Source organism: Sarcophilus harrisii, chromosome 1 (assembly GCF_902635505.1).
Source record: "Sarcophilus harrisii chromosome 1, mSarHar1.11, whole genome shotgun sequence".
Classification (NCBI taxonomy): domain Eukaryota; kingdom Metazoa; phylum Chordata; class Mammalia; order Dasyuromorphia; family Dasyuridae; genus Sarcophilus; species Sarcophilus harrisii.
This window is the reverse complement of record NC_045426.1, coordinates 244956966-244978761: the sequence shown is the minus strand read 5'-3', so window position 1 is coordinate 244978761 and position 21796 is coordinate 244956966. Positions and strand designations below refer to the sequence as shown.

The 21796-nt window shown below is 32.4% G+C and overlaps 1 protein-coding gene across 3 annotated transcripts in view; it reads right to left on the bottom strand.

The window, feature by feature from the left end:
* Positions 1 to 17125: 17125 nt before the first annotated feature.
* Positions 17126 to 21796, bottom strand: part of S1PR3 (sphingosine-1-phosphate receptor 3) — a 30519-nt gene continuing 25848 nt past the window's right edge. For 2 of the 3 annotated variants that reach the window (XM_023498547.2, XM_023498546.2), the window contains 2 exons: positions 21139 to 21179; positions 17126 to 18457 (listed from right to left, as the gene is read on the bottom strand). In XM_023498547.2, the coding sequence (XP_023354315.1) occupies positions 17173 to 18306 (1134 nt within the window). In that variant the 5' untranslated portion in view covers positions 18307 to 18457; positions 21139 to 21179 and the 3' untranslated portion in view covers positions 17126 to 17172. The remainder of the gene's footprint in view (positions 18458 to 21138; positions 21180 to 21796) is intronic. The other variant, XM_023498548.2, reaches the window with a different exon arrangement.

Sequence of the window (21796 nt, the reverse complement as noted above, 5' to 3'; positions counted from 1 at the left end):
GTTCCTTTGAACAAGATATAGTTTTCCTTCTTGATCTCTTTTTATCTCTGTTTTTGCTTATGTCTATTTTTGCTTTTTCTTTGTCTGAGATCAGATTTGCTACCTTTGCTTTTTTTTTTTTTTACTTCAATTGAAGTATAATGTTTTAGCCCCTTTTCTTTAACTCTCTTTGCTCTTTGTAGTCTCTCTGCTTCAAGTGTGTTTCTTGTAAACAACATTTGTAAAATTCTGGTTTTTGATCCATTGTGCTATCCCCTTCCATTTTGTGGGAAAGTTCATCCCATTCACACCCACAGTTATGACTACAAACTAATTGTGTATTTCCCTCCATGCTATTTTTCTTTCTGTTTGTCCTCTTTCTCCTTTCTCCCTTTCTTTCTTTGACAGTGGTTTGCTTCTACTGCCTTTCTTAGTCTGCCCTCTCAAAATTGTCAGTCCCCTAAAATTGCTTTACTTAATTTCCTCCCCTCCTACTTTCTTGTTGGGTAAGATAGGATTTCTTCTGGTCAACTGGTTCTGTATATTATTCTCTCTCTTTTAGGCAGTCCTGGAGAACAGTTTAAGTGATGCCCATCACCCACCCTACCATCTTTCCTTTCACTCTAATAGTTTTGTTGTACCTCTTCATGTGAAATATTTTAACCCGTTTTACTACTTTTTTTTCATTTTGCACTCTGTATACTCCTACTTCTCATTCCTTAAACATTTTTATATCATTCTTTCAAATTCTTATACCCATGCCTTGTGTGTGTGTGTGTGTGTGTGTGTGTGTGTATCCTTCTTTTAGTTCTATTAGTGTTATTTTGTCTCCTGGTTTCAGAATTTCAGGACAGTTTGTTATAGTTTTAAAGAATTATAAATATTACCTTCCCATATAGAGATATAAACAGTTAGGATCCATTGAATCCTTTATGCGTTCTTTCCCTTTTCTCTTTTTTGGCTTCTCTTTGCCTGATAATGGAGATCAAATTTTTGTTCAATTTTGGTCTTCTCTTTATGAAAGCTTGAAATCCTTGTATTTCATTGGATGACTTTTTTTCTTTGAAGAATTATGCTTAATTTTGCCAGGTAGATGGTTTTGGTTGCAGTCCTTTGCCTTTCAGAATATCATGTTCCATAATGTTCCATCTGTTAAGTCCAGTGTAATGCTCATTGTATCTCCCTGATATTTCAATTTTTTTGTGGCCACTTGTAGTATATTTTCCTTGACCTGATAGTTCTGTAATTTGGCTATAATGTTTCTTGGTGTTTTTATTTTGAGATCTCTTTCCTGAGATGATCAGTACTAGGAAAATATCCAAAGCCTGCAGTCTGTAGCACAAGAAACATGAGAGTACTTCACTGAGCCCCTTGTGTTTGATGTCTCCTGAAGGTTGGATTGGAGAGTAACTGATTCTTTTGGAAACCATCTTGGGCCAGCTTACTTGGTGCTGAGCAAGTTTCCTAGTACTGGTGTGTCTGGCATGTGTTAAGGCTAGTGGGGTGTTTCTGCATTTCCCCTGTGCTGCACTGAAGTCCTATAACAGTAGTCTAAAATCAAATAGAAATGGATCGCTGTTCACAAAGTAACATTATATGTGTTGTATTGTTTTAATTTATCTTGTTAAAAATTTAAAATTACATTAATATAGTTTGGGTAACACTTTGGAGTTAGGCAGGAAAGTTTGATACTTTTTGGAGTGACCTTGAGGATATATTATTTTCCCTTAGGGTCCTCTGGGATTTTTTACACTAAAGGTGATTCACTATGGAGACTATAGGTCAGAGCATAGAGCATATTGAATTATTGATCACAAACTATTTTTCCCTTTATTTTTTCAATTCATTGAGACCTTTAAAGGCAGATTACAGAACAAAATGTAAGCAAAATTTCTCTACCTATATGTTGATAAAATTAATAAGAATGATTTTCTAAAATTCCAACCCATTATTTATGTCATGTAAGAGGGAAGATGAAAAAATAGGGAATGCTAAGCAGAATTTGACTTTATGTGCCCCCAATTTGCCACAGTGACTATGAAGGCCTGACAGAAATCAGCTAGACTCTGGTGGTATCTCTGATTACCATTGTAATATAATCCTCTCTGCAGAGTTACAGTAGATCAGCTTATTCACAGCCATTATGATGATCAGCTTGACAAAGGGATAGCTTTCTTTCATGTTCTAATGTCACAAGAAAGTAATATATATTGAATTTAGAAGAAATATCAATAACTCACATGCTAGAAATGCTTTGGTGAAAAAGATGACGCTGCCTTCAATCAATCAGACAAGGTGTGGGGACACATGAAATGGTCTGAGCATATTAATGCTTGTATTATGCACGATACAATATCATAGCAAAATTGCCACTGGATTCACTAGTTACAGGCAAGGGCTTCATACTACTTTTTTTGTTCATGGCATCTTCAGCTTCAAATTATAAAACAATGGAGATTGACATATCAACAAATAATAATGAGAACAATTGAATCTAGAAAAAAAGGGCTGAAAGTAAGAAGTTATTTAAATTAAAAAGGGTGAAGAAATAGAAGTTTTTGAAAATCTACACTTAACACACACTCCAAAAGTTCTACTTAATAATGAAACAGATGCCAAAAATTATTTCGATGTTTTGAATGATTTTGAAGAGGAGATGAATATACTTAGAATGGAATTGTGTAAAGCTCTTTTGTAATTGATGGCATGAATCTAATTAATAGACCATCTTTACTACATTATGAGTAATTTTGAATTGTCATGAACTAATTCATTTTCTCACAGTATTTGACAGAATGAAAAAAAAGTATTTCTTGACTCATAAACAATAAAACATACTTCAGTTGTTGCCATAGTAAAGCTCAAAGGAGAAATTTAATGATCTGGTAATACTTCTAAGGACAGTTTCAGTTGCCACGATGGCTAAAACTGCTTGAGAAGACCTTCAGAAAGCTATAAGTCAATGAACATTAAACACTTACTGTATGCCAGGTGTTGAATGGCCTCATATTTTTTTTAGTGAAATATGAGATAAGGTTCTTAATTGAGAAGGGGAGTCATGAGATGTTTGAAAAGGGATAAAAAATGTTGGAAAAACTATTATGGTGAGTGGGATAATGTATCAATTATGGAAGTTTTAAAAAGGATTGCTTTGTTGCAGAAGGCCCAGTTGAGAGAAAGTAATATAAATTTGTAGATGCTCCAGTCAGCACAATTTTGTTTTGCAACATTTGAGTGGGAATGAAGGTAGTAGAAAGTGGGAACAATCCAGGATTGAGGTTTAGGAGAGCAAGATCAGCAATAGCATAAAGGATTCAAAAGAATTGCATATTGTAAAATTGAACTGGTTTATTAAGGGGTCAACACTGGGATGGAAGGAGAGTGTAGTCATGAGAGTGTTGATAATTGAGATGGAGTGGAGGAGTAAGAAATGGAAAATAAATAAGTTGTGAGGATCTTGAAAGCAAAGAGGTTTGAGGGAGTACCAATATGTATTTTGAAGTCTTCTAATTTGGAGCAGAAATTAAGAGGAATGAAAGATATAAGTTAAGGACTGAACTCATATAGGAAAGAAAGAAAATATCCTGGAGGTTAATAGGCAAGGGCTATTGGAGTTTTGATTGGGTAGTAGATAAGAACTAAGTGAACCTCAAAAGAGGAAAAGATATTTAATGATAATAGAGGAATAAGGAAATAGCTATGATACTTTGTACTTTATTTCTGATATTTTAAACCAATATAAAAATAAAAGTAAAAAAATAAAGTAAAATAAGGAGATAAAGCTACATAGGAACAAATTTCTTTTTTCATATGAGAACCTTTTAAAATTTGAAAATAGCTATCTCATTTACATCTTCTCTGTTCCTCTATAAGTATTCCCAGTTTTTTCAACCAATTTTCACATGACATATTGAACACTTTCACCCTTGCTGTTATGCTTTTCAACTCATCAATGTCTCTTAAAAATTTTATTCAATACTACTTTTTCAGATATGGTTTGACCTACGCAAAATATTAAGGTGAAGGTGTGAGTCTCTCCTTCCTTATTCCGGACCCAATGCCTCTTAGAGCTTTGAACTGTCATATCACACTGTTAACTCATATTAATTTCATAGTCCTTGTAAACCCCTAAATCTTTTTTCACCAGCAGAATTATCTAGCTATATCTTCATCTTGTACACGTGGAATTTTAATAAATTTAATGAGATGACTACAGTGATAGTGCAGGTCTATAGTCCTTGTTATTTGAGCTTGGTAGTTCTGAGCTAAAGTGGGATAGGACAGTTGGGTGACTACACTATTTACCCTTAATGAATGCTAAAGTTCTATGATGAGGAGTGGGTAAGACTGCCATATTTTCTAAGGAGGAGAGCCCTAGACTAAGTCAGAAATGAAGCTGGTCAAAGCTCCTATGAATAGGACCAGCCATGAATAACACAGGGATACCTAGTCTTTTAAAAATATTAAAAGATAAAATACAATTGGAATAAAAATAAAATCTTACACTATGTTTTACTTTTTATTTGTAAAATATTTATTTAAAATGAAATACAAAATAAGAAAAAACAAAATAGAAAAAGAAAGAAATGGAAAATAAATACAAAACTCACATTTTAAAACTTTGTTTAAACACTTTGTTTTAAAACAATATTTTGTTTTATAAAATTATGCCCAATGTTTTAATCCATTGACATATTTTTGGATTTTGATTCTTACTTGTTTTTGATGAAGAATATTTAGCTTACTTGTATATTGAATATAATTATCCAAGAAATCCTCAAGGTCTTAACCATCCACTATTTTAGTATTTACTTTATGCTGATTTTTCTATGGAAAGCCAGTATTTCAAGAAAGACATTATAAATAGACTAGTATCATGCCTCCCTCCTCTGCTATCCAGAAACAGTGTTAACAGCTAACTCAATATATTTGAGCCAACATTTGCTTGTTGATCTATATCTGTTAGGATGAGAGATCAGATATAGAATAACTTGAACTCAGAGTTACTACCCAGTTTCAGAGGAGTTTAAAATATGAAGCAAACAGTTTTGTTTCTAAAAACTTGAGTCCAAGAAAAGAAAAATTTTAAATGCTATAAAATTTGGTAAAAATGAAGTAACGAAAACAGCAGAAATATGTAGATTAAAATGATGTCTCTGACAGATGGAGGCTGCCAAAGCTTATCTGCTTACTGTCTCTTACAGATACTTATTTTTTTATATTTTATGGTTGTGCTTTCACAAGCCTTAATATCAGGTATAGCAGACTCGATGCTATGAATTTTAAATTATAATATGAATAAACTTTCATAAATTGATGCTATTATTACAAGCAGATAAAATTCCATCTGTCGATCACAATTTATTTCTAATGATATTTATGCACATTTTAAAGTTAGTAAGTAAGAACTGTCCCATTTTGAAACTAGGTATTTTTTTAGCTACCAGGAAATTTGCAGCTTTTTACCAGAATTTGTGAATTTTTAGTTGTATATACACTCATATTAGCAAAAGTTATAGATAGCTACTTAACTATATGCTTTATATATAGCTACTCATGCATAAATAAATATTTATATCTATGCACATACATGTATATATAATTAGTCTGCACACATTGTTTGGAGCTTCTTCAATGTCATTGTGTCATATTTACATACTGCTCGATGGTAGGAACAACTATCAGGGGAAAAAAAAATCTAGATTCTAGTAGCTTAAGAGTACAAACAAAATAGACCTGCTGTTACTGGGCACCTAAACATTGGAAATGGAGGCTGGAAAGTTATTGACTTACTCAAGGACATAGAGCTAGTAAATGACAGAATTGGCACTGAAACTCAGATCCTTTGACCTGAAAGAGTTCAAAACTCCACAGTACTATTTTGAAAATAACGAGCAGAAGATAGGGGGCTTATGTCAAGGAAGAAAGAGAAATGGTGAGAGTGGTAGGGAGCCTAGGATTAAGAGAAGAGAAAGGAAAAAAAAAAAAAGAAATGGGAAAGAGTGTGGATAGTTTAAGGGGTAAAAAGAATAGGAAGGAAGTTAAAAAAAAAAGGGAAAAATGAAAGAGATGAAAAGTAAATGAAGGAGGAAAATATGGGGAAGGAAAGGTAATGGAAGGGAGAAGATAATTATAACAAATAATTGTTACATATAGAACAACTTTATTTGTTTCAAAGTTTTTTTTTTTAAATAGAAATCACCTTCTCTTCCCCCTCTCACAACTGAAAAAACAATTCAATTTTTTATTGCAATTACAAATGCATAGTCAAACAAACTAAATTTCTGTATTGGACATGTAAAAAAAGTTGTCATTTTGTATTCTGAATTCTTCACCTCTCTATCAGGAGATGGATACCATGATCCATCATTAGTGATCTGGAATCATAATTGCCTTTCATTTTCTAAAAATAACTTTTTATTTTTCCAAATAAATGTGCCTGTGTAAAACCTTCTCCCACCTTCTTTCCCCACCCTTCCTCCTCCCCAAGACAGCAAGCAATCCAATATAGGTTAAACATGTGCAATGCTTCTAAATATATTCCCATATTATTCATGCTGTACAAAACATATCAGATCATACGGGAGAAAAAAAACAAGAATAAAGCAAGCAAATAATAACAAAAATAAGATAAAAATGCTATGCTTTTATTCACATTCTGTCTCTATAGTTCTTTCTCTAGTGTAACTAGTATCTTTCCATCCAAGTCTATTGGAATTACTTTGTATTACCTCATTGTTGAAAAGAGTCAGTTGACTATCAAATCTATTAGTATTCTTAAATCCTTCAAAATTATTTATTTTTGCAAACTGCTCTTCTTTTTCTGCTAATTGTACTCTGCATTAATTGACATGTCTTCCCAGCTTTTTCTGAAATCATCATCATAATTTCTTATAGCACAAAAAATATTCCATCTTATTTATATACCATATTTGGTTCATCCATTTCCCAATTAATGGGTTCCCCTACCCCTACCAGTTTCCATTTCTTTGTTACTTCATAGTGATCTATGGTATTTTTGAGCATCTTTAGAGTTTGTTATGCATTAAACAAATCTTTCTCTTAATCTACTCTTCTTTTATTCCTTGTTCTTTCTATCTTATTTCTCTGTTGAATGAAGTATATTTCTGTACTAAATGAAATGTGTTTTCTTCCCTTCTTTTGCCATGAGATGAGAATGAGATGCAAGTGACAGCCAGTTCCTCTTTTCTCCTTGTCTGTATAGATTTTTACTTGTTCACTGATTATGTGAGTTAATTTCCCCCAATCCACCTCTTTTCCCCCACTCCCAGTTGTATTACTCTTTCCCTCCTTTTTTATTCTTCTTTTAAGATTATCAAAAGAGAACAGAAATACTCCCAGATCCTTACATTATATTCCTTCCATTATACTCCCTCATGATTATAGAGTTTCAGGGAGATATGTGCATAATGCTCCTATATTAGAAGGCAAAGTTTATTTTTATTTGGGGATGATTGTTCATGCTGACATTTTAACATACTTTTTTTTTTCATTCTTGTGTATGTAATTCAGTTTTTATTCAGTTTTTTTTTTCATCAGGAAGACTTGAATATCCTTTACTTCGTTAAAGATCAATTTCCTCCTCTGTAGGATCATACTCACTTTTTCTAGGTAAATTAATCTTGACTATAAGATTAAATACCTTGCCTCCTGCACTATGATATTCCAAGTTTTATTTTTCTCTATAGTGATAACTGTTAAATTGTGCACAATCCCAACTGGCTCTCTGATACTTAACTTATTTCTTTTTGGATGTTTTTAGTATTTTTAATTTGATCTGGAAACATTGGACTTTGGCTATGATGTTCCTAAGAATTTTCATTTTAGGTTTTCTTTTATGAGGTGACTAATGTTTCTTCCCATCTTTCTATTTTATCCTCTGGTTCCAAGAGTTTTGGACAGTTTACTTTTAAGATTTCTTTGAAAACATGATGATATCTAAGTTCTGGTTTTTGGTCATGCCTTTCAGACACTCTAATGATTCTTTAATCACTTCCTCTTAATCTGTTTTTCAAATCAGATGTATTTTGCTAGGAGATAGGTTAAATTTTCTATTTATTTCAGGCTTTGCCTTAATATTTATTATTGCCTCATGGAGTTAAGAGCTTCTATTTGATCCATTCTGATTTTCAAGAAATTTGTTAATAGGGTAGTGTTTTGTATTTCTTGTGCTAGGCTATCAACTCCCTTTTGAATTATTTCTTCTGTAGCTCTCAGCGTCCCTTCCTCTTACTCCCATTTTTTTTTTTCTGTAGCACTCTCATTTCATTGGTTAAAAACATATTCAATTATTTTAAAAAGCCCAAACCAAAAAACTCTTGCTCATCTTTTCCCAGAAATTCTAATTGAATTTGTCACTAAACTGTATTTTTATTTTAGATCTTGTTTATAGATGTTTTGGAATCAATCTTTTTAGTTTTGTGTACATGTTACTATAATGACTTTTTATGGTGGGATTTTAGCCCCTCCCATTAATTCTTTCATTCTACTTCTTAACTTTGGATTTCATGTTAGAGCTAGGCACAATTCTGGAGGAAATATCTAGGGTGATACTACTACAATTTGTGTGTGTGTGTGTAGATGGGTAGGTTGATAATTGTGTTATTCCACAATCTTAGTGGCAGCTCAGTCTGGGGACCTACAAACTATAAGTTCTTCCAAAATGGTCTAATCAAGATCAAAGTCTGACTGTGTTAAGCTCTGCAAGTTCCTGAACTGGGTTTGGGATAAGTAACAGGACTTAAGGCTTGCAATCTTTGGAGTTTCATTAGAAGTTACTAGATGCAGTCACTATCAGCCAGATGGAAAGTTCTGCTATTTCGGAATGGGGGGAAAATGCTCTCTGTGCTCCTGGAGTACAAGATACACAACTATTCCTTGCTTCTGAATTTGCTTCTTGTCAAGTATACAGTTCATCTTTACTTCTTACCATGCTACTCCCAAAATCAGGTTCTCTCCTCTCTGTCTACTATGGATCTATGATCAGGAATTGATTAGGTAGTCCTGCACCTTATACAAGTGTAGGCATTTCAGTACTGAATATAGGATCTTTTCTTATCTTGTGTGCAAACCTCTCTTTATATTGTACTATTTTGCATGACATTCTTCTGGCCAGATCCTGTATTAATGTCTACAGATGACTCTGTCTTTCTCTCTATGCAGACCTGGGCTGTAAAGGGAACTCACTGTGATTTTTTTCATAGATTTCCTGATCCATATTTGGTCTAGTACATTTTCTAGATCTATTTGGAAGAATTTTAGTAGTAGAGGGAATCTTTTTTGACTACTTCCTGCTATTCCACCCACTTGCTGCTGCCATCCAGGACAAATATACTTAAAGCTTTACAGAGTGCAATATATATATTGTATAAAATAAATACAAAATAAAATTAAATTGAAAGATAGTCTAAGGAACCCACACTGTACCACTGTTAGGGTGTGATTGGGAAAGCAGGATGATAGAAAGAGATATCAAGATGCTATGGCCCTGTGGGTGGTACCTCAGGAATGATTGGATTGCATAGAAAGTCAAATAGTAGGCCATAAAATAAGATACAAGGATGCAATTTGCAAACAGAAGAAGGACCTCCATCTTCTCCTAGAATGAAGAATGACTGAAAGGATGACAATATCTGGTACAAAGCCTTATTCATTCCATGCTAGCTATAGGTCAAGGGGAAGACAGGAAATCAAAGATAAAAAGAGAGAGAATGAAAGAAGGAATATGAATTTCTGGTGTATGGTATTGCATTATATATTTCTCAGTTGGATTAAAATTTGATTAAGAAAGAAAAGGGCTAAACTATTTTAATTGATGACTAATCTGTATTTGTGCATCAGAAGTAAAATAAATATGAGTATTTTAAGTGTAATACACAATTCCATTTGCACTTATTTGTGCGGACTGATGATTTTGTACATAATGAAAATATAGTTTTAAAGGCTTAAGGCAGACAATGAAGAGTAACTCAAGAGGTCCAATCTTACAAAAATTTATATCTTCTAAATGAGGTTGAATTTATCAGAAGAAACCCACTGAAGTACAAAACTACAGTGGTGGAAATTTGACATTTAAAGATTGCATTTGGAATTAAAAGGAGCAAATTGCAGTATTTCTGTACTAATATGTAATGACACATGACACTAAGCAAACATTTGGAACCTTCATTTCTTTTCAATGGCTGGAATCTAAGAAAACCTGGAACATAATCACAAGGTATTAAGTATAAGGAAGGGGGGAGTTTGGTACTCCCCCCCCCCCAACATGTACACATCTTTGTTCTTATAGTTGTTCATAATTAGGTTTTAATCTATAAACAAGTTGGGCTTGTACTCTATGAGTCCAGGAAAAAAGTGAGAACCTTGACTATCAATAATAATCTATGTGAATATGTTTATGTCTGTTTAGGATAATTACTTCAATGTTTGAGATTAAGTGACTTGTCCAGGGTCACACTGTTAGGAAGTATCTGAGACTGGATTTGAACTCAGGTTCTCATGATTCCAAAACCAATATACGGTCATATCATCTAGCTGCCCCAACTACTTCAACTGTTCCTTTTCTAACACATGCTTTTCTATTCCAATTATTTAGTCAGTTTTTTCCTGATATTCATCTTTTTATTCAGTACCAAATTTCTTGCTTTATTCTTTTGTTTGTAGCATTCCTAACTCTTCTTTTTTTCAGATACTCCAATTCCTTTGTTCTGTAGTGATAATAATCATCCTCATAAGGCATTGTAATTTAAAAATCATATGTTTTTCAACTTTAGAAATATTAGTTTTCTATTTTTTCATCCCCAAATGCTCCAGATTGAAAATTTGTATTTAGAAATTTTATAATTTTTTGATTTTGTAGGGCAATTAAGGGACCCAGAAATATCCAGGGATATTTTTGTTCTTCATAAACTGATGGAAAATAACAAGGTTATTAATAGAATGGGTAATTTGTTACCTTATGGAAATGAATATCCATGACAGATTTTTGTTGCAAATAGAATGTTCTTGTTACCTTGAATTTAGTTTTAGAAATAAAAATGATATTAACATTTAGTGTTTTAAATATACATTTAAATATATTTGCAGTAAACCTAACATGAAGATATTTGCTAAAGCTTTTTAGATTACAAATTGTTTATATTGATATATGAATGCTATGTGGAAATAGATTACTGTTTTTCCTTTACATATTATGAATAAAAAGAATTATTGTGGAATTCTTTAATTCTTTAGCTTTTGCAACTTTTCATTCTTCTTTGATTTTGAAGTAGAATTGACTTTTTTAGAAAACCCATGAGCACTGGAAAATACAAAAGTGACTTGTGGGTTGCCAAATTGTGTTTACTTTATGATAAACTAGGTGATTTTATTTTGATGATCTGAGCAAAAAAGCAAAAAGCAAAAAAAAATTCATTGATAAAACAAATTCCTATTTACTGTGCAAAAATTTCACTGAATATTTGTTCAGAATGTCATTGGTATAATTTTCAACGACTCTCATTACACATTGAAGCTTTTAGGTCTTGATTGTAAAATGGAATTTATAGTATATCATTTAAAACATGTCATTTATATAATGCAATCATGAAAACTGAAAATTTTTGGATAATTCCTCACTTCTAATTATAATTGACTATTGGAAAATATGTCTTTAGTGAAATAGTGGCATTTCTGATTATGTAGTATTTATTTAGGTATTTACCTTTAACCATGAAAACATCTGGGTGTTTGAATTCTTTAATTATCAATAGAGACCTAAAGTAAGGTCCTGATCATTCAGGGTTAGGCTTTCCATAAAATGTTAACCCCTGTTATATTTCATCAAAAGACTATATTCAAAGTGAATAACAACACTGGCTCAAAAAGATTGAAATTTTTAAAAATCTCCTAAAATGTTTAATTATTTAAGTAAATTTAACTGTATGATCATTGGCAATCAAGTAACAAGTGAAACATTTTTTTCAAATGGGTACTGTTGCATTTCTTCTGAAAGCTGAATAGTCAAGATTTGTTGGATTTTTCTGCCTTTTTTCTTAAAGTGTGATTTTTGGTTTTCTCCTTGTGCTACGAAGCAATGCGACTGTCTCCAACAGATGGGCTATGCATTGGTCAACTAACTCCACTTAGAGAACGCTCCAGTTCCTTATTTCATTTCTGCCATTTACTTAGATCTACAAAACTCTATGCAAATAAGAACAAGAACAAAACATTTGATTGGTGCAATTTGCATGGAAACCTTAACGACAAATTGATATTTCTAGTTTCTTCTACATGGCACAATCTTATAAATCTGCTGAGGCACATGCAACATTTAAATGATTCAGTGCAATTCATCTATATCCATGTAATCATAATTATACTATATCTCATTGTCTTATTTTTTTTGCCCATAATAAGTAGCTAAATTTTGATATACTTTAAAAGGGCATTTAGGACATGATTCTTAACGATTGATAATGAATTGTGCTATCGACCTCTGGAAGGGGAGGTGAGGAACTAAAAGTGCAGAATGAGATATACATTTTCAGATAGATTTGGTCAATATGTGAATTTATTATGATTGACTAAGTTTAAGAGCATTTAAAAAAATTAGAGGGGGATTGGAAGGGAGGAGGAGGAGTAGTGATAGTAATATTTTTTAAAAAGAGTGTTATTGAAACCCTTAAAATGTACAAGAGAACAGAAGGATGTTCAGAGAAAGATGGACAAGCAGTACAGCTTTGACACTAACATCTTGAATTTATTACATATATTAAATGATACAAACTGTATGTAACAGAGAAAGAAAAGTTCTGATGTTCACTGACTGCTACAACTTAAATTTTGATTGCTATATTGTATGTTTCTCAACAAACAAATATCCAAAAATGAATAATGAAGTGTTAGGAGAAATAATTATAGTAAGTACCACAATGCAGTGGAAAGAGAGCTAAATTTAGTCCTGGATTCAATCTTAGCTTTGTCACTTAATACCTGGTAACCTTAAGCAAGTCATTTGTCTGGGTCTTAGTTTCCTATTTTGTAAAATGAGGGTATTGAACTCAATGACTTCTAGGGCTCTTCCAACTCAAAATAAATTATCCTGTTAACTGTTTTTAAAAAGTGCCATTAAAGTTACTGGTTGGCTTTATATGTCCTTTCTAATTTTCAGAATTTGTGATTCTGTGACATAGCTAAAAAGAATATCAAATCATTAACTTTATCTCCCAAGAAACCTGAGGTCCAGAGAACTAAAGTAACTTACTCTAAGTTAGTTACAATCCTAGAAATTGTAAGGTTAAAATTCGTGGGGGAGAGGGAAAGCCCTCTCTCTGATCTAGTAGCCCTTTTCTCCTACTGGTTAGTTTTTCCAGCAATCTCCATTTTGAGGAAGGGCTCAGATCATCTATCTTCCATTCTTGAGACATTACCACTCTGCCTCCTCCTTCCCTAACCTCATTTCCCCTGCTTTTCATATCCCTTTGGTTTATTGTTTTTCCTAATTTGAATATAAATTCCTTGAGGGTAAGAACTGTCCCTTTTTGCTATATTTGTGTCCTCAATGCTTAGAACATGGCCGGTCATATGGTTGATTTGATTAGAACTCAGGTCTCTGGAGTTTGGCTCTCAGAACAAACTTAGTGCCATCTCTTCCGCTGAAAAAACAAGAAAAGGAACCACTTTACCTGACGAGGTCTTTCTCAACAATGAATCTATGTTCCTACTTAGCTTAAAGACTAATGACAGTTTTTAAGGGTTAAGAAATGGAGTTGTGAGTTAATATAAACCTATTTTACAGAGGTAAAGGATCTTCACAAGTTTATTTACTTTAAAAATAACCATTAGGCACGACTGAAAAAATAGATGTCAAAGATCAGGCTCTGATTTTTCACTCACTTTCCATAGAACCTGCTTGAGATTTAGGAATAACAGTTTTCAAAAGTCCTGTGTGACTAAAACAAATGTACATTACATTGAAAGGTAGAAGTATTGCACCAACTACCTTTAAGTGAACATAGTTTGCTCATCTGTAAAACTGGTGTGGTGATGATAGGTTGCCTAAAAGAACAGGGGAAGGAATCCCAAAATATTTATAAATCTATTGGAGAAGATCAGTTAGGTATGAAATTCCATTCATTTCAGATAGCACAACAGAGATCACTGGTTTGAATGTAGATCATAATCTCAATAGAGATATATAGCCATCTCATTAACCAACTGAAAATTATCAGTGAACCTTTCCACTTTCATTATATTTATTCTTGCTTCTTTTCTGCTGGTCAATATTGAAAATATACATCATTATTTAATTTCAGTAATTTTTTTTATTTAGTGGGAACATTTTGTAATTAGAAAAAACTCTCATCATATTTTGATGGTTTAGATAGAAAATGTATGTGAAAATGCCACTGGTGCCCCCTTTACAAACAGGCCTTTGTTTTTAAGTAAAAACTTAAAAATCAATGCACTTAGGAAATAGCTTGCTAATAGCTTATTCACTGTCAACATATGAAAATGTTTTTTACATAAAAATTAATTTTGAAGAGTTAATAGAATAATCGAGTTTTCACTTTTAAAACGAAGTCTCCTCCTGCTGAGGAGAAAATTATGGCATAATTGATATGAAACATTGGCTTGGAGTCAAGGAAGACAAGTTTAAGATATACTAAGAGAGTCTGACTTGGCAATGTAATGATTACTCAGTTAGATTCTCAATCCTCCCAGGCATATCTCTAAGACATGAGCTGCTGATCTTACATAAAGAGCATTTTCACAATGAAAATACAATTTATAGTATGCCAAGCAAATCTTCTTCTTTCTCCCCCCCAAAAAACATCCTGTAAAATTCACGTTAACTCTAACCTTATACTATTCTGATCTACTAAATACACATTCAATACTCTGGGTTTTTTACATGTAAAATTATTGAGAAGTAGTAGAATTTTAATAAAAAATTCATTTGTAAGGCAAACAGATTTATACCAACTCAACCTGTCAAAAATAACAGTCACTAAAGGATTCATATGTACAAAAATGTTTATAACAGCTCTCTTTGTGTTTGGGAAAAAATTGGAAAGAGAGGGGATTCCCATCAATGGGGGTATAGCTGAAAAATTGTAGAATATGAATGTGATGGAATACTATTGTTGTATAAGAAATGATGAGCAGTCAGAGTTCAGAAAAACCTGGAAAGACTTACATGATCTGATGTTGATTAAAGGGAGCAGAACCAGGAAAAGATTGTACACAGTAAAACCAACATTGTGTGGATGATCAACTTTGATAGACTTTGCTTTTCATAGCAATGGAATGACATAACACAGTTTCTAAGAGCCATGATGGAAAATGCTATCTACAATTAGAGAAAGAACTCTGCAATCTAAATTCAGATAGAAACTTACTATTTTCACATTTTGTTGCTGTTTTTCTTTCTTTCTTGTGGTTTTCCCCTTTTGTTCTGATTCTTCTTTTACAATATGACTAATATAGAAATATGTTTAATATGGTTGTACATGTATAACCTATATCTGATTGGTGTTTTTTTTTGGGGGGGGGGAGAAGAGAAACAATGGAAATCAAAATGTTACAAAAGAAAATGTCAAAAACTAATAAATTAGTTTAAAAAAATAACAATCATTTCTTGGTAAGACACACACTTTTAATGCATGTAGAAACTGCCAAGTCACATTTTTAAACCTGACATTAAATTATTTAAATAATCAACAACTATCTGTGGTTATTTCACTTTGCTTTTAGAAAGCTATGGTATTTTGATCATAGCCACACATAAATTTTGAATTTTGTCTACCTTAATAGTAATGGATGCTGAGATATCATATTGTTTTAGTGGTTTTCATATATGTAATTGTGGCTTTTGCTTGCTACTCTCTGCCCTTATTTTCTTAGCTCCATTCCATTTCATTAGCTCCATTCTGTTCTGAGATGGCCTGGCAAAGGGCATGGGAGGTATACAGAATTTTCTACCTGTCTTTATCCTAACTTCAAAACTCTTATTTGGGGTATGGATGTATTCCTAGGCAGCCATAGTGAATTCTGGACTTACCTGGATCCCTGGACCTTCCCTAGAGATGATATTATGCCCTAAAATAATCCCAGAACCATATTAGGTTCTTCATGTACCTTGCAAAATGTGGATCAGGCTGGTGGGAGGTGGTGGTCCTGGCAAAGACAATATGGACAGATTCCATTCCAGCTTATAAACACATCACTAGGCTTTTGTTTGACCAAACCATATCATGGTGATAATGATAGCTAGCCTTTACATAGCAATATAAGGTTGCAAAACACTTTACAAATATCATCACATTTCATCTTCACTACAACTTTGAGAGATAGTTGCTATTATTATCCCAATTTTATAGATAAAGAGAACTAAATCAGACTGAAGTTGTGATTTTTCCAGGGTCACACAGCTAATAAGTATCTGACGCTGGACTTGAACAATTTAGGTTCTTTTGGATTTCAGATCCAGAACTCTCTGCTCTGTACCAAATACCCTCCATATGAAGCATGAGAAATCAGGCAAACAGCTACTTTCTTTGGTATATTTTAATCTTGGACAGTTTATAAACTGGGACTTGCCAATCAAGTTCAAAATTATTTCTTCTTATATTGTCATATATACTATTTAAACTGGCAGTCTTTTTGCATGGCCTGTTATATAACAAACACTATGTGTACAATATAATATGTATCATAATGTAAACTTTTGCATTGTAATTGCTGTTTAACATATCAATGTACAAAAACAAGCAGTTATATTTATGAAGTAAGTGTAGTATGATGTTATCAAAGCAATAGCTAGAGGCAAACCATTGCATTGGTTGTCCCCAATATGAAAATAAACAGCACAGTGTGGTATATAGAATATAATTTTCACTGTTGTCTGCAGTGCTTATTAAAGTTGGAAGAACCTTGCAGGTGATAACTAACACTGACATTGACTATATTTAGCTAGACTGTCAATACTATATAATTGACTCTTTAACATATCTACACCCATAGTTTATAGTTTTTGGGTATGATAAAGCAAATTTTCCTGAGTCATGACTTTCAAAGAAACAAAACATGCAATAAATAGAAACTCAGTAAAACAGCTGGATAGTGGTTCCCCCTTTAAGTCTGCAGAAATTGGAAAGCCTTTCTCTTTGTTCTTTTCTCAAAGCAGGTGCTTCACTGGCAAAAAATCCCATTGTATAGAGATTCAGTCTTTTCGATGATGCTTGAAGAGGCATTGATTTGTGGGAAGTCTTCCCTTGGCTTTGGTATGTTGTTAACATTGTTACTGCTGCATGATTTACTCCGGCTTTGATCCAGAACTGGTTGGGTGGGCAAAGACCGAGTCACTTTGTTCTTCACCAAGCAGTTACAAACAAGGCGAAAGAAAGCTCGCCGCATTTCTTTGCTGGCCAGGGTGTAGATAATAGGATTCATGGCAGAGTTTAGAACAGCTAAGGCAACGAACCATGGCGCCTTATAAAGAATAGCACACTCTTTAACTTTGCAGGCAACATCGATAAGAAAGAGGATAAATAGGGGAGACCAACAGGCAATAAAAATGCTCACTACGATCACCACTGTCCTAAGCAGCGCCATGGACCGTTCAGGGTTGTTGTGATTGGTGACCTTACGGCTGCTGGACTTCACCAAGATGTAAATGCGTGCATAAAGAATTACAATTGTCACAAGAATGGTTATAAAGATACTGATGCAAAATGCAATATATTTTTTGGAATAAAGAGGCAAAATTGTAGAACAATCAGGGAGGTTGTCAAGGCAGTTCCACCCCAGGATGGGTAATGCCCCCAGGGAAAAGGAAATAAGCCAGCACATTCCAATGAGGAGAAATACCCGATACTTCTTATTGGCATCATAAGGTCTCATTTTAATCATAGTCAGGTGTCTTTCGATGGCTATTGCCAATAAACTACAAGTGGAAGCACTGAGTGCTATAAACATACTGCCTTCTCTCAGAAACCAGACAGTTAATGACAGGCTCAAGGTTTTCTTCCCAGACATCAGGATGTTCACTTTATAAGCTATACCAGCCAACAAGTCACAAAGAGCAAGGTTACCGATGAAAAAGTACATGCGGTTGTGAAATTTGTGGTTTTTCCAAATGGCGATCAAAACCATCAAGTTCTCCAGTACAATGAAGCTGCAGATGACTAGGAAAATTGCATCTGTCAGCTCATTGCCTTCAGTGTCCTTTAATCTCTCTTCCAATTTTCCAACATAGTTGTAATGAAGTGACACAGTCCCATTTTCAGGGAAGGAATTCTTGAGTGGAGGGGGATCAGTTGCCATTGCTTTGATTCAAGTATTTTTTAAAGACTGTACACATGGAGCTTGTGTAACATTCCTCAAGTTGTAAACTTTCTTCAAGGCAAATCAATGTAGCTCTAGGTCCAGTTAACTCTTGCAACTCAAATTTCAGCAGTGCAATAAAACCAGGACCCTACAAAGAAGGGGAAAACCACAAATAGTGTTTAAAAAACACATACTACTAAAGAACCATCAATTTAACATACATAAATATAATATATATGTATATACTCAAGTTTAGAAAAATGGGAATTTGCTGGCCATTAAAAGGTTGTTAAAAACATATACATCAGTCTGGAACAAATATATAACTTTGGAGGTAAAAATTCTATATAAGAAAAGGTAAGATAAGGGCTTAGATAGGACTGCTCTCATATGAAATTATTCCCCTCATGAATGAACAATTCTTAAAGTGAAGCACAGCAAGGGAAAAAAAAAGGATATTGAGGCAAAATCTACAAACACAGAAATTAAATAAAGAGGGAGCTTTGATTTAATTTATTAAAAGTTTTTATCCCACTTAGGAACACTAAGGGAATAAAAAAGAAACAAATAAAGGTATAACAAGAATAAGAAATAAATTCATAATTAGCCTGCCAGAGGGGAAAGCAATGGAACACATCTTTTAAAAGAGTATAGTAAAAGAAGTGACTAAAAACAAGAAAGAGGTTGGAAGATTAGAGAATATTTTAAGCTAGTCATTTAACTTATTTAGGAAAAAGGAAGAAATATGGAAACAAAATAAAGAGAAATCCACAATTTAGGTAAATTCAAAGAACTTCAAATAGGGTAGACATATGGAAGCAAGGGGGGAAGAATGATATTCAAGGAAGGAGAAAGATGAATATCCAATTTGTATAATCAAAATTATTTGCAGATAAATATGTAAAGAAATAAATGGATAATACAAATGATAGTAATAACTTTAGATGTTAATGGGTTAAGCAAATCATTAAAAAGTATAACAGGATGATTAAGAAAGGAAGGTCCAACAATTTTTTGTATATAAGACATACATCTAAAAACAAATTCTCACATGCAGAATGAAAATGAAAGACTGGAACAAAATGTACTATGCCTAAGAATCATCCAAAAGAACAAATGTTACAATCATGCTCTCAGACACACACGCAAAATTATTCCCATTATAAGATGAGATAAACTGGAAAACTATACTGTAGTTCAAGGAAGCATAGGCAGTGAATCAATATCAATACTAAACATATACTTTGACATGAATTTATCAAATAGGTTAATTGAAAGGGAAAAATTTATAAAAAATAATTGTAGGAACCTTTGATAGTCTTTTCTCAGAACTGGACAAAAATAAGAGAAAGATAAAAAGGAAAAAATTGAACTAAACAAAGTATAGGAGAATTTAAATTTGAAAGACTTAAATTATATACCATGTTTTTCAGCATGACATAGTACCTTAATAAAAATAAACAATTTTTTAAAAATGCTGAATAATTATAAATGTAAACCCCCCAAAACTATGTATTATAGCATGAAATAAAATAATAAAATAATATGGTAATTAATACTGGAAACACATACAAAAGAATACATATCTAAATTAGAGTCAACAAATAAATTCAAAGTATGGACAAAACATTTTTAATTATCAGAGAAACAAATTAAAACCTAAATTGTAGAATTGGTTGGTAAAATTTAAAACTGGTTCTTTGAAAAGACTAAAAAGTATCTAATAATCAAATTATTGATTAAATTGATTAAAACAGTTTAATTTAAAAAGGAGAAATTTAAGTCATCAAAAATAAATACAGTTAAATGATCACAGAGAATAAAATAAAATAAAATATCAGAACCTCCTTTATACAATCATATGTCAACAAAATTAAAAATATTTTTAAATTTGGCAATATGTACAAAAATATAAAATAATCAGATTAATAGAGGGTGAAATGCTGATTTTAAATTATCCGATTGCAATGGTAAACAAAGAACTCTACTATCAAAGAATTACCTTTGATAATGGGTGAATTTAAAAGCGAAATATGTATGCATATGTGTGTTTAAATGTAGCCATCTGTAGGGTGAAGTGGAGGGGAGAGAAGAAAAAAAGAAAATGAAATTTACTTGATACATTTATTATATACTTAAAAGGAATAGCAAGTTGAATATAATAGATTTGCAGTTTCATGTGCAATAATCTTTTTATTATTCTACCATGTTATGGAAATGCTTACTTTGTTTAATAAATTAAAAACCTGTAAAATAATACTATCTATACTATACAAGCAGACCTCAGAAAACAAGAAATAATTTATTAGGTATTCTTGATCAGATAAATACAATCTTAATATCAAAATAAATCTAGGATAAAGCAAAGAATGATTCTATAGATCAATATCATCAATGAATATCAATTCAAAAAGGTGGTGCAATGAATACAGCCTGGCAGTTGTAGTCATGAAGACATAGAAAGATGGCTTAACCATAGATAGAAACAGGAAAAAATTACTCACTCAAAAATGATCTAAAGCCATATGATAGTATCAATAGAAAGAGAAAAGACTTTTAAAAAACTAAAATTTCCATTCATTCTAAAAATCTCACAAGGCATAAATAACAGAATAATTTTAATATAATAACATTATGTATATAAAAAGAAAAGCTAATATTTCCTGTGATGGGGAAATAATAAAAGCTTTCTTAATAGAAGAGCAAAGCAAAAATGCCTCCTTCCTTTGTTGTCATTTAACATGGTCCTAGGAATGCTAGCAGTAGGCATAAGACAAGAGAAAGAAATGAAAGAGATAAATATAGGTAAAGGCAAAGAAAAAAAATTACCTTGCTCTTCCAACAGCATCATTCCAATGATGTTTACATTACTGAAAGAAAAAAATTCCAGTCATTCATCAAAAAAAAAAAAAAAAAAAAAACACTAAATCAAGAAGCCAAAGGGCTTTAGTAAAGTGGTAGGTAATAAAATAAATGTGAAATTAATCAATAGTATTTCTACTAATGAATCAAAAAATTCACAAGGAAATATAGAAAGAAAATTAATATTCAAAATAAGTACAATATGCACAAAATATATGAATTAGTCTACTCAATCATAACTCATAATAGATATGATTAATAACTTTGAAGAAATCAAGAATATTCTAAATTAATTAACTAAATAGAATATTCACTGCTTTACCACATCAACATAATAAAAAAATTACAATTCTTGCAGATTTAGTGATATATAAACTATCATGTGATATATTTATAAAGTTAGACAAAATAATTCATTTGGAGGGGGAAAAAAGGACTAGATTTTCTTTCTCTCTCTCTCTCTCTCTTTTTTTATTAACGCTTTCTATTCAACAAAGCATATGCATGGGTAATTTTTCCACCATTGACTCCTGCATAATTTCCCTGCTGCAAAATTTCCCCTTCTTCTCCCTTTCCCTTCCCCACCAGGTAGGCAGTCTAATACATGCCAAATATGCCAAAATAC